This window comes from Corella eumyota, chromosome 6 (assembly GCF_963082875.1).
Source record: "Corella eumyota chromosome 6, kaCorEumy4.1, whole genome shotgun sequence".
Classification (NCBI taxonomy): Eukaryota; Metazoa; Chordata; class Ascidiacea; order Phlebobranchia; family Corellidae; genus Corella; species Corella eumyota.
Window position 1 is genome coordinate 63,309 of NC_137495.1, and position 13,168 is coordinate 76,476.

The window sequence follows — 13,168 nt, forward strand, 5'->3', positions numbered from 1 at the left end:
AACTAAATTTTTAAGTTTCGGTTAATTTATACGAAATCGCGCCTTGGCTAACAAACAACTACTATAACGTCATAAACATGTCTAATTGGCAGTTAATGTGCATCGAATAAATATTAAACTTTAAACTAAAGTTTTAACAAAAAAAAATTGTTTAATTTTTTATTCTTAAAATCTCGACTTAGCTGCCAAGTAACGTGAGATTATAACGCAACAAATGCGTATTGTGAAAGTTACTAATTACTAAATGACGTCATAACCAATTAATTCTAGAATGTCGCAACTTAGAGGTGATCACGATTAAAAAAACAAATAACTTAACCTATGATTATATTTGTAAATATTTAAATGTTTAATATTACGTCACCATACATGACGTCATGCAAATAAATAAAAGTGCAAAGAGTTTATCACTTGAATATTACGTCATCAAGTTACTACGTCATCAAACAACTACGTCATCAAATAATTGCGTAATCATTTTTTTGAGAAATTAGAAAAATCCATTTTTAACGCTATGGTTGGTTGCGCTTGAGAGCGTTTTGATGACGTCACTTGCGTGTTAGCTATCTCCTGCTCCTGCTGGTTACTTTTAGCTCGATTAAGGGCGCCCTCAAGCGTGTTTTTATAAAACGGATCGCTTTGTAGAACGTTCTAAAACAAGTGCAGCGATTAAAACGTGAAACAAACAATAAGATATAGTGACGTATTTGATGACGTCATACCTTGAATGGAGTCGGGTATTTCGGTCCGATTTGCAGCAACCGTTGGAGGGCGGCGTCGTGCAAGGTCGAAGAAACGCGCGAAGTGTTGAGACAAGTTATCAGAATAGGAACAATGGATTCGATCAGCTGATCTCCTGTAACAATGCTCATTGTTGATATTTAGTGTAACAATCACCAATGTATGACGTATGTTATCTACAGTGACCTCATTGTAAAGCTGTCAACTATGTTCGACAATGCTAACTATGTGCGCAAACAATGCAAGACAATGCAAGACAATGGGACTTACTGTGTGAAACGTCGGCTACGTCGACCAGAACCTCCAGTGTGTGAATGCATTGAAGTGTAACGTTGATTGATTGTGACGTCACAGCCTCGATGTCCCGCATGAGTTGTTCAACGATGAGTGGCGCCATCCGGTGGATAAAAGGTCGAGAAATTGAGATTTGTTTGGACGAGAAGATCGGGGTCAACAAGGTCAAACATTTTAACTGAACCTTTAAAAAGAATTTTGTTTAAAATTTAAAAGATTGGAAGTTTAAAGCTTAATTTATGCAAATAGGAAACCTGGGAATCCCCTTTGGTGAAAGCAAGTTGGAAAGCTTTTAAAATCTCTTGGAGGATTTTGACGTTGGAACACACACTAGGGGGAGCAGAGAGCAAATACAGAGACAGACAAGTCAGAAGCGAGGATTGATCAACTTGAAACAAAAAATAAATCATTTAAGAGAATAATAAATTAATCAACATATTTGTAACAATTGCTACCATTGTCATCTTGTTTGTTGAATTCCAGAACAGAATAGATCGAGCTTTGCAACAACTTCGCCCACTCTGTCCCAAACTCTTCATCTTTGCTCGGAGATAATTTCAGGATCGATTTAAGAGCCTGGAAATAAAATATTATGAGCCGAAGTTTCAAGTTTTGGAAAACATCTTATACTCACTTGTAAAGCACTTGTAGTCATGGCAACAAAGCAGGGCTTGTGATTGGTTTGTTCGTTCATGCGTGTCATACCTTCTCTCAGTGTTCCAACCAATAAAAACAGGATCGAAGGAAGAATCGTCAAAACTCCTAAAAAATATAAAAAAAAGTCCTTAAACTTTAAGATTGCTTTTAAACTCAAAACATTTTTACCTCTCGGTGAACAAAGTTCAACTAATTGTTCCAATAACTTAGTTGTCATGGAAACCAAACTCATCCTCTCCGAGCTCACATTTTCATGGCTTCCTGTGCTTCTGTGATGTCATAATCATAATAAGTTAAAGTTATAATACAATTTATTTAAAATAATTACCTAAAATTTGGATTAATTGTCGGTATTTGTCGCACTAAAACGCACATGCAGATTTCTAAGATGGCATAAACAGGTGACTTCCCTATCTCAAATTCCCCTTTTTCACCCCCTTCTTTTACCATATCTGTCAAAGCAGAAAAAAGGATAAAGATGACAACAAGAATTATGTTTAATTAGTTAGTTGAATATTTAATCAAACCTCTTTCTTTGATATTCTCAGTGATGGAAGTAAGGACTTTTTGAACAATCGACAAAACAATATTTTGACTTTCACAGTTTTCGCGCATCAGTAATAATCGGTGAACCACGTTAAGAACCTCGATGCCCAACATCTATTGTGATGTCATAGTATTGTCATTATTGTTCAGATGTAAATGTTCTAATTCTAGAATAATTAAAACTTACCTCCTCCTTTGCTATAACCTTTCTTGTGAGTTTGGATTCGAGTAGAATATTAATCGAGGATAAACAAGAAATAATCACATCCACTGACTCTGTCACCCGGGGGGAGCAAAGAGCTTCAACACAAATTCCTGAAAAATTAAGTTGTCAGTAATAAACAAAAGTTTAAAAGCCAAAATATTGCTTTTACTCACCCATGATAATGTAAACTTTCTTTTCACTTTCGGCTTTATCCTCTTCACAGAACTCAACATGGGTGAGGTAGAGAGCAAGAGCATGAACAACATGAGGCCATGCATAATTATAATGCTCCTTCACACTTGAGTAACTCTCCTTCGTGAAAAATGTTCCACCTTCAAATATTTCAAATTTATTAGTGACAAAAATTAACATTTTTTTAATTAAAACTAATATTAGCCTAATGTTAAAACAAACCTGTTTGATCGAGGTTGTTGTAGATCTCAGTCGGAAGTTTTAATATTGCTTGATCTTTGACCAAACTCAACCAAAAGTTTGAAAGTTGGCTCAAGTGGGGTTTAACCAACCCCAGTAAGTTCACATCTTCCCCCTTGCTCGAGTTCATGGCTGCAATGTAGACCTGGAAGCAGTAGATGTTAAGTTTATTAATTTCACTAATTAGCCAAATAATTTATAAATAAATGTACTGGCAACAAATCTTACCTCAGCCCAAGCTTTCAGTGTTGCCAGTTTTTCCATGGTGACAGAACTCTCACTATACTGGACCTTAGTGTTAGGCAATCCAACCTGAAATAAATTGGCAACGTTATTACCTGATCTTGTGAACATGTTACTCAAACTCAACCTTTACTTAAACTCACCTTATCGAGACTTGAAACAAGGAGGGAATGAACCCTTTTAAGGTCATGGAGGTCACTCACGACCCCACTGCTCAACCAGGCGGAACAAACCTCACAAGCTCGTACGCTAACTTCCAGTGAGCATGCAGAGTTGGCGAACGCCGGTCTTAAAGCTGCTCCAACCTGTGACATAGTACAGTGATGTCATAGTTGTATGATGTCATAAATACGTTTTATTATAACTCACATTTGCTTGATATTGCTCGAGAATCACTGATCCATGAAATTCCGGCTCTGGAACATCTTTGAAGTATTTGATCACATCCTGAAACAATAATGATGTCATAATATCAGTTAATATGACCACATAGATGCACTTACCTGCAAAGCTTCCAACCCGACCATCCTTAAAGTTGAGTTGTTGTCGGTGGCAGCCATGAAGCTCATTCGAACAAGATCCGATAAATACAAAACCAGGAAGTCACCTGAAACAATGTTATTAGTTGAAACAACTTGACCTTTAACCTGACCTTCAACACTTACCTTCACCCCCTCCTCGAACTATACTTCGCGCTTCAGCAAGGTCAAAGTGGGCGGGGTTTGTTCCGCTCTGGCGACACTGGGCTATGATTCGTCGAACCAACTCAACCGCGAACACCCTTGTCGGCCATCTCGGGAAGATTACATTCTGTGATGAAATAAAACAACATTTTTGTGATGTCACAGCATACTATTGTGATGTAATCAAATTTACCTTGGAATCATTTTCCTTCTTTTTGGTAAAAATTTCGGCGTCGTTTTCTTCCTCATTTGTTTCTTGTTGCTCCTGGTCCACTGTGTTCACACTGTTGTCTGTAGCATTGTTACAGGGTTACTATGTGCTATGACATCACAATAACACACCACTATGACATCACAATAACACTTACCACTGGAAGCAGCAAGAACAGACTTGCACAACGAGATCCAAAACTTTAAATTTTTCAATGCCAAATTTTGAAGCAAATGATTTAAAGAATCTTTGATATCTGACAATATTTTAGAGTCAACTTCTCTGTCCAACAATGAGAACAATGCCCCCTCTATTCCTGTAACAATAAACAACAATTAAAACAGTGTCCTTTACTGTAACAAATAAAGCAACATTGTGAAGCAACAATGAACCTGTGTCTGTAACAATGACCCCTCTTGTGATATCAGTGTCTGTAGAAACACATTTTGACGCAATTTGTGAAACCTCTAGCGCCTCCTTCTGGACAAGTTGGCGTAAACACGAAACTGCCGCCTGTCTCAGAATCAGATCCCAGCTCGACAAATATTTCTAAAAATTTAAATAATTTTACTTGCTGTTTAACTTGTGGTTGAGAACAGGGGATGTAACTTACACAAAGTCGTGGCACAAGTGAGCTAAGTTCAACATGCCGCGGCGCAAACATGTGGAGTTGTTGAAGACATGACACTGACTCTGCTTGGACCTGTGGGTCGCTCAAGTGCGACATGATCGCACAAGAGGTCAAACAAGATGACCTTGCCGCTGATATTGCTGCACTTGTAACTAAAAATAAAGAAAGCAAAATCAAAACCCTTTGCAAAAAGATATAACCAAAACAAGTCCATACCTTGCAACTCGGGCCCCATCGTGGTTATCAGAGCACTGAGACATCGACCTAAACATCGATGAACTTGAACGTGGTGTGGCGCCACCCGGAGGTAGAGTGTTTGAACGACATGCAATGTCGAGTCAACGTAACTTCGAAACATCGGACCAAACGCATCAATGATTAGCGACAATGCATGCAAAGCCCAGATCTAATAAGTTTAATCGTTGAGATTTGTTTTTAAATATAATGAGGTTAAATTAACTTAAATTGAACCTGGACTTCAGGTGAGTTACTATCCTGAGACAAAGCCAACAAGATGCCGACACTCATCCGAAGATGTTGCCCCGATCCCAGGACCCCAACATATCGGTGCAAACAACCCAGAGCTAGGGAGTGACCCGTTCGAGAAATTACATCACGAGCTGTTTTCAACCTAAAAGGTAAAACCAGAACTTTAAGAAAATAATTATTAATTACTTGAGAAGTAAATAAACCCTTAACCTTAGTGTCTGATAATAACAAAATACAAACAAAAAAAGAAAAATTTAAACAAACTTTTCAAAGCAAAGTTGGGCAGTCTTCGAAACAAAAGTTTTGTCATTGGTGACCTGTGCCATGCGGCCAACAGCCTCCCCTGCGGCACATCTAAGGGTCACATCTGTCGAGGTTAGTGCCGTGACTATCAGATCGGTGGCAGTGCCACGAATTTCTTTACTACCAAGATGTCGCTTGCTTTCACTAAGTCCTTTCAGAGCACAAATAAGAGCGGTAAAGATGTTGATTTGGACAGCATGTTGTCGTTGTTGGTTCTTGTTGTTCTTCCCACAGTCCACAAAATGTTTCAACATCTGGAGTCGATGCTTCATCGCAACATGAGGGAAAGTTAACCCAAAAAGTGAGATCGCTGCATCAATAACACTCACACCAAGAGGGAGGGAGCCGGGTGAAGTGTTTTCCTAAAAAACATTGGCACTAAAATTTTGTTTTGACTTCAAGTTGTCAAAAAATACAAAAAAAATAATTCTTACCCTCATTGAGTGTAAATAAACCGAAGTTGGGTCATGCTCCAGTGCATACGACCCCGATGAACTTTGACCCTCGAGTTGACCTTCAATAAAACTGTGATCGGTTTCCTTAAGTGAAGAACTGAGTAAAACTCTGTCGTCATGGTTACAAAGTGACCTTAGCAACGAGGTCGTTGTATTTGCAGGGTTATCAGTTAATGTGAACTCTGCAACTAATTCCCTCAATATAACGTTGAAACTTCCTGTATGGTGGAAACACTGGGTTTAAAAATGAAAGGTATTTACAAACACTTTGTCATCATTTCTTAATTTGTTTCCTGACCTTCATAAGAGCTTGGAGGTAGGAGAGCCAAGATGTCATAAAGTCTTAATCTCAACATTGCAGCACTAGCTTTAAGGTGAGGTCCGTGCATCGAAATTACTTCAGGAATCCTAAAAAATTCATTCAAACCGTTTAATGTTATACAAAGTAAAATTTAACTTAAAATATAAATAATATTATCTCGTAAAACTCACAATCCCATCAGAGCAAGAGCTCCCTCCAGTGGTACCATTAACTTCCTCGTAACATCCTCACTCAACAGCTCCCCACAGTGGGCAACAAAACTTCGCATCGCTAAAACGAAAACATTTTGTTATAATTTGTTGCTTTTTAAACCAGATGACAACCTTTGACCCAATAACCTTGAAACTTACCACAAAGTGCACCCGACCTTGACTCAAGTGTCACCTGCCATGTGAACCCGTCACCTTTGACCTTTTCTTGTTCAAGGTCACGCATTGATCGAGGAAATGAACTTTTCCACAAGGCCAGCATTTTAGGAAGGTGATTTTTAACAATAGAAGGCCCTAAAGTTAAATAGGGTTCATAAAATCATCATAATTGTTATCAAAGGTCAACAACAACTTACCCAAGGTCATGATCGATCCCAACAACAGCCAACCAGCCTGGGTTCGATACAAGGTCATTCTGGAATTCACTGAAGCAGAACGAAGAATGTTTTCTGCTATTCCAAACACAACCTGTCAATCAAAAAGTAATTATTCTGTTGTTGATTCCAGGACCAATCACCCAGTCCCCGAATTGTCCCCTTACCTTTGCCTTGGCATGGGGAATCCCCATTGGACTTTCCCTTACAGCTCCAATCAGTGCTGCCAAAGCAGAACTGTATCCCGACAGAGCTTCCCCACAACTTTTTAAACTTTCCAATCTAAAAGTAAATAGAAAATTATTATTAGAAAATATTTAATTTTATTTTTTGATTAAAATTGAGAAAACTACACAAAAGAAAAGTAAACAAACAGCGCTCAAAAACATGTTTCTACATAAAGGTTGAACGAGTAAACAGTCATCTTAAATAACAGCTTCGGTATTGTTAACATAAAGACATATAAGCAAGTTCTTTGTTTAAAACAATGAGTACTTTACAATGTAACTGATATCTACAGTGACTTTGCGAAATAACAAGGACAAAAACATTTTTTATTTTGAAAGAAGTCTTTTAAACTGGAAGATTAAAAAAAGGTTTAAGAATTAGAAAATAAACTTTAGGCTGATTTAAAAAAATTTGTGTAGAAAAACAAGTTGTTTTTTAAAACCACTATGTCTGATGCAGAGTTAAATAACCTTGCTGCTGATTTTGAACAACTTTATGTTAAAACACAAGATCCAACGTGGAAGGAATTTAAAAATTCTATTGAGTTTGAACTATTCTGTAAAGAAACACAAGTGCTTGTTTTTAAACCAACTATGTCTGATGCAAACTTGGGTGAACTTGCGGCTGAGTTAAATAAACTTAATTATGAAGCACAGGCTTCAATTTTAAGAGCCACTATGTCTTATGCAGAGGTAAACCAACTTGCTGCTGAGTTAAAACAACTTTGTGTAGAAACACAAGATGGAAAGTGGAAGGAAAATAAACCACAAGAATCAGCAAAAATTCTCCACAAAATGGGGTTGCTTTATAAGGAGAAAAGTCCTGATAAATTGGGCTTGATCAGAAGTTGTGCACTTTTAAATTCAGCTATAGTGAGAAATCCATCAAATGTTGAAACAATTAAGAAAGATCTGGATAATCTTTGCTCACATTTGCTCAAAATATCGAAAGCAGATCAATCTTTGGCAAATTTAACAAATATTTCTGCAAAAGTTGCAGAAAAAGTTAAAAAACTCAGGGAAAATACTGAAAATAAATTGTTGCAGTTAGAACATATTCCTTACGAAATATCAGAAGCAAAATTAAAACAACTAGAATGTGATAAAATACAAACAGTTTGTGCTATACAAGATGATATAGCCAGTCAATACACTTCTATCATGCAATTTATAGCTGAAAAGTGTGTCAAAATCACAGGAAAACCTCCATGTAAATTTGTCATAGCTGGAATGGGGTCTCTTGCACGAAAAGAAATAACTCCTTACTCTGATTTCGAGCACATTATTTTGCTGGATGACAACAAGAAATTAGATAACAACACTCTGGAATATTTTAGATGGTTTTCTGTCAATTTTCATTTTATTATCTTGAATTTAGGAGAAACTATGATTCCATGTGTTGCAATTCCATGTTTAAATGATTATTACAACGAAAGTGGAATTGACTGGTTCTTTGATTGCGTTAGTAAACGAGGAATTTCTTTTGATGGAATGATGCCTTCTGCTTGCATTTTTCCACTAGGAAGACAAGAAGGTACCACAAACAAGCCATGGTCAACAGAACTAATTCAACCTGTCAGTGAAATGATTAAGTATCTTGATTCTGATGTGGATTTAAAGAATGGTTACCACTTAGCTGATGTGTTGAAACGAACATGTTTTGTTTATGGAGATGAAGAAATTCACAAGCAATATTGTGAGCTGGTTACACAAAAAGAGATTAAAATCCAATCAACTTCATTCAAAAAGATAAATCGACTATTTGAATTGGAAATTCCAAAATGGTCAATTAACAGTAAACATGCTAATATAAAACAAATGATTTACAGAACTATGTCGCTATTTTTGACAACATTTTGTGATTTTCATAAACTTTTTCTTTATGGATTTGGAGCAATAAATGAGTTAGAAAAACAGGAAATTGTTGATTCAATGACTTCCCATCATCTTAAGTATGCTTTGTCAGTTGCTTGTGAAGTTAGACTAAAACTTTATACGAAAAAACAAGGTCAAGATGATTATATTGATAAAGGAAATATTTTAAGTGGTTTAGATTTTGATCCTGCTCAAGAGTTAATTCAAGCTGTTGGGGCAGCTAGCCTTGCACGATATTTCGAAATTTTGTTTAAATTACAGTTTTCAATAATAAATAAAGATAATCTTCGAGAAAATATGGATTTAAAAGAACAATTAGGCAAAATCAACATTCCAAATCAACAGCCTCTAGGCTTAGAATATTGGGCAAGTTTTGGCTTTCTCCGACAAACTAAACAAATTATAACAGAATGGGAAAAAAGAAAATCTCGAAATTGGGTGAAAAATGATATCGATGGACTTCAAATTCAAATTTATGTTTCTGATGCATATTTTGGTGAAAAGAAATATCAAGTTGCATTAAAGTTGCTTGAACAAATAAGCCACCACCTTCAACCTGGGGGTGGGTTGTATCTCACTTATCTTCACTCAGCAATACAGTGTCACCATGTTTTAGGGGAATATGAGCAAATAGAAACAATATCTCAACCATTCCTTGAAATGTTTCCAATAAAATTTGATGATATCAGATTACAGCTTGAGATAATTGGAAAGTACAGCCATGCTGAACTTATGCTTAATAAACCAGACATTGCACTTTCAACCCTTTTTAAACATTCAAAGATCCCTCAAACCATACTTTTAGATTGGCCAAATGAAGTGTTACAAATATACCAATGTATAGGAGGATGTTATGAATGCTATAGTGAATATGAAGAAGCAATAGTTTATATGAACAAAGCCAACATCTCATTAAATAAACTAACAAACAAAAACAAAAGCAAACAATTTGAAATATATTACCACATACACAAATGCTACGAAGAATTGGGTAAGCAAGATGAAGCTTTAAGGTATTACAAACTAGCCGAAGAAATATATGAACAATGTAGTGAAACTGAAAAACTTGAACTTAGTTTACACAATTTGTCTTTAAAACGTTAAACCAGCCCATAATTGTCATGACAACAACCCTAACTTCTAACAATGTTGTCAAAATTATTTTAATCTCAATAACATCAGGAGTTAAAACCTAAGTGTGTTTTTATTGTGAATAATATATAAATAATTTTGTGAGTTCGAGTTATTGTTTAAATTGTTACAATTACTATAGCGTATCTTAAATAAAACACACTTTCCTAAAAATATTTATGTTAAGGCTTACAGTTGAAGATAGTTATTTAAAATAGACTTAACTGACCTGTCAACACATCTGTCCATAATAGGAGAGAGAAGCGAGGGAAGGGCGACCACAATGCAACGTAAACACCAAGCTGCAGATAACCTCGCTGACTGGGCTGGATGGATCAATACTCCGATAACAGATTCAATGAGAACTAAACAATTGTGATGTCATAAGAGAGACAATTAAAAAGTTTTTTTTACCAAATAGCTTTACAAAAAGACTATACAAAAGAATAAATCTTACTAGATTGTTGTTCAGCCACTAGAGGGAGAGCAGAAGTTGTGAGTGATCGAACAAGCGACGCAATCTGATGAAGTAGAACAACGAGCAGGTGTTGTGACAGAAGTATGTCAGCGTTAGAGTTTCCATTCATGTTGTTCCCGTCGACCAATGCAGTGTCTAAAAAAAAAAACTTAGTTTAAAACTTTTGGATTACTATGGCTGCTTTCAGACTAATATGTCTGCTTTCAGACTACTACAACTACTAATTACGCTTTTAAATGCACACAAATAAAAATTTTCAAATAATATTGCTTAAATGTTGTGATATTATTAAAATTTGATGGGTTAGCAAGGCCCTGTTTGGAGTCTGATTTGAGACTACTTACCTACAATAGCAGTCTGATTTGAGACTAACCGACACAATTCGGAAATCGCAACGTGTTGTTGAGCTTCCCCAAGTAAGACACCTAGTGTTGACCTCAAAACAAACGAGATGCAACATCGACAATAAACAGCTTCAACATGGGTCGTAGTTGCCTGCAAATTTGTTTAAATATTTGTTAAAACTGAGAGTATTTAGCTACTAATACTTTACACAACAAAAAGCATGCAGACTAATGTAACTATAAAGCCAAAAATTGTGCAAAGCTTTACAGCTACTACCTACATTTAAATAAATAGTAATTACCTTGGGGTGAGTCAGAACCTCCGTGGTTTTCTCCACAAACATTGTCAGGTTTTTAGCCAACCAATCAGTGCCGAGCTCGTGAACCATTTCCACCAATCCTTCGACTAAACCCACTCTCGTAATTCTGACAGAACCTGAAAATTAAAATAAAACAAGATTATTCTCAACAAAATATGTTTCATTTTTTAGGAACTTTATCTTAAAATACAATCAAGAACAGACTTACCTCCAGCGTTTCCCTTTAATAAATCTCTGGCTCCTCCAGCCGATCCAACATTAAGAAAGCCATTTAATATTGAGGACAAAGTTTCCTCAAGTGTCGGTTTCTTTCCTTTAGGAACTAAAATTAAAAATTATAAAAATAATCCAAAATTTACACAAAATTTTTATAAACAATAAAAATGTCCCCACCTTGTGGTAGTTTGTTCTGTGATGAAGAAAGGAGTGCACCGATAAGTTGAACAATCGAACATCGAGTCTCGTACGAAGTAAACTCAAGTGATCGTACGCATTGTTGGATCAAAAGGTCAAACTCGTTCGTGAACATTAACCCACAATCTCGCGATAATTCACGCAAACACTGAAAACATTTAGTTTAAAATTTAAAACTAGTTAAAGAGTCAAACTAACTTATTATTCAAACGTTTGAACCCACCTGAGCCGCAGAAGTCCGGACAAACATCGATCGATCGTTCAACAAAATTTTAGCCGATTTGTAAATATCTCGATGACACATCGAAGCCGATGAACCGAGACCACGCAAAAGTGCTGAGGTCGCCTTCATTGTCTCTGATCTTGTTTGTGACTCAGCATTTTTCAAGCCTCGGAGCATGATTTGAACAGTTTCAGGAAACAAACCACCCAACTGAAAATATATTTACAACCCAAATTAAATTTTAATTCAATTAAGAAAATACTCAACTCAACAATATCGTTAAAAATCAACTTACCATTCTTCCATTGTTCTCATACAAGACCCCAATACAAGCTATTGCAGCTCTAAAATAAAATGTTTATTTTTATTTCCAATCCATTTTATGTAAATAACTAAAAGTTTTAGTGACATTATAACTTAAACAAATGCAACGTCCCATGGTGTTAACCCTAGAGCAAGGGAAAAAACAACTTTACACATAAGGTCCCTAAACCCACCAAAGTTACAATTTTATGAACTTACAATCGAGTTGGCAAATAACTCGGCGAGTCATCTTTGCTTTTCACGATATCGTTGCATTTTCCAACTGTGTCATAAATCGTGAACCCATCCCCGACATTGTATAACATTGTCAAACATTGACCAATCAGAGCTCTCGTTGGAGGTCCTGGACCAATCACAATCTGTTCATTTAGTTGAGCAACAAGTTTTGTTTGTTTCTCTTTGATGTCCGACTGTTTAAATACAAAAAGTTAATATGTGCGGTCAGTTGACAGTTTATTTATATTATTTTAACCCCTGATGTTGGAATGTTGACTTTACAATTAAACATTAAGTAACCACACCCAGCCAGTCAGTTGTTGTTTTAATTTTAACCTTACACAAGCAGACATGCTTACATTAATTACCTATTAAACTTACCTTCTGCGAAGCTTTTAAAACTTTGTGCAAGAATCGAAGCCATTCATAAATAAAAATATCTTTTTTGTTTTCAGGAATTATCTTTAAAGCTTCCTCATTAAGTAGAAGTCCATGGGCCAACTCCATTTTAATAAATTGTTAAAATAAAAATCTGAAAAAGATTGAAAAACAAAACATTAAAAAATTGGATCATTTTTCATAATAGCATGTCAGACTGTCTGCATGCAGTTTTATGACCCTGTCAGTCTGCCTGGGGTTGTCAGCATGCATAAATATTGTAGCGTCAGTTTGTTTACCACCAGCTTTCTGCCAGAGAGCTGGCAGAGAGTAGCAGAGAATTTTGCTTGGGCGGATAATTATAAAAAATAGTGATTCCAAATATTTTATAATCGTACAATACAAAAAATAACGGGGTAAAATAGCCCCTTTAAAGGGAACAA

General features: G+C 36.0%; 1 protein-coding gene across 1 annotated transcript; it reads right to left on the reverse strand.

Annotated features, from left to right (window-relative positions):
- Positions 1-145: 145 nt before the first annotated feature.
- Positions 146-12,871, reverse strand: LOC145755616 (HEAT repeat-containing protein 5B-like). The gene is made up of 40 exons (XM_082571856.1): positions 12,729-12,871; positions 12,330-12,541; positions 12,103-12,151; positions 11,808-12,017; positions 11,564-11,732; positions 11,379-11,492; positions 11,153-11,286; positions 10,851-11,001; positions 10,486-10,641; positions 10,258-10,393; positions 6,963-7,077; positions 6,778-6,889; positions 6,563-6,715; positions 6,383-6,482; positions 6,189-6,298; positions 5,870-6,108; positions 5,397-5,797; positions 5,115-5,274; positions 4,860-5,049; positions 4,626-4,795; positions 4,405-4,561; positions 4,170-4,328; positions 3,995-4,092; positions 3,784-3,928; positions 3,622-3,725; positions 3,488-3,565; positions 3,262-3,423; positions 3,104-3,187; positions 2,858-3,020; positions 2,617-2,775; positions 2,426-2,553; positions 2,220-2,352; positions 2,021-2,144; positions 1,861-1,961; positions 1,670-1,797; positions 1,491-1,611; positions 1,290-1,423; positions 1,012-1,219; positions 723-856; positions 146-651 (listed from the first exon to the last, which is right to left on the reverse strand). The coding sequence occupies exons 1-40, from the start codon at positions 12,852-12,854 to the stop codon at positions 475-477; spliced, it is 5,904 nt and encodes a 1,967-aa protein (XP_082427982.1). The 5' UTR covers positions 12,855-12,871; the 3' UTR covers positions 146-474.
- Between the last annotated feature and the right edge of the window lie 297 nt (positions 12,872-13,168).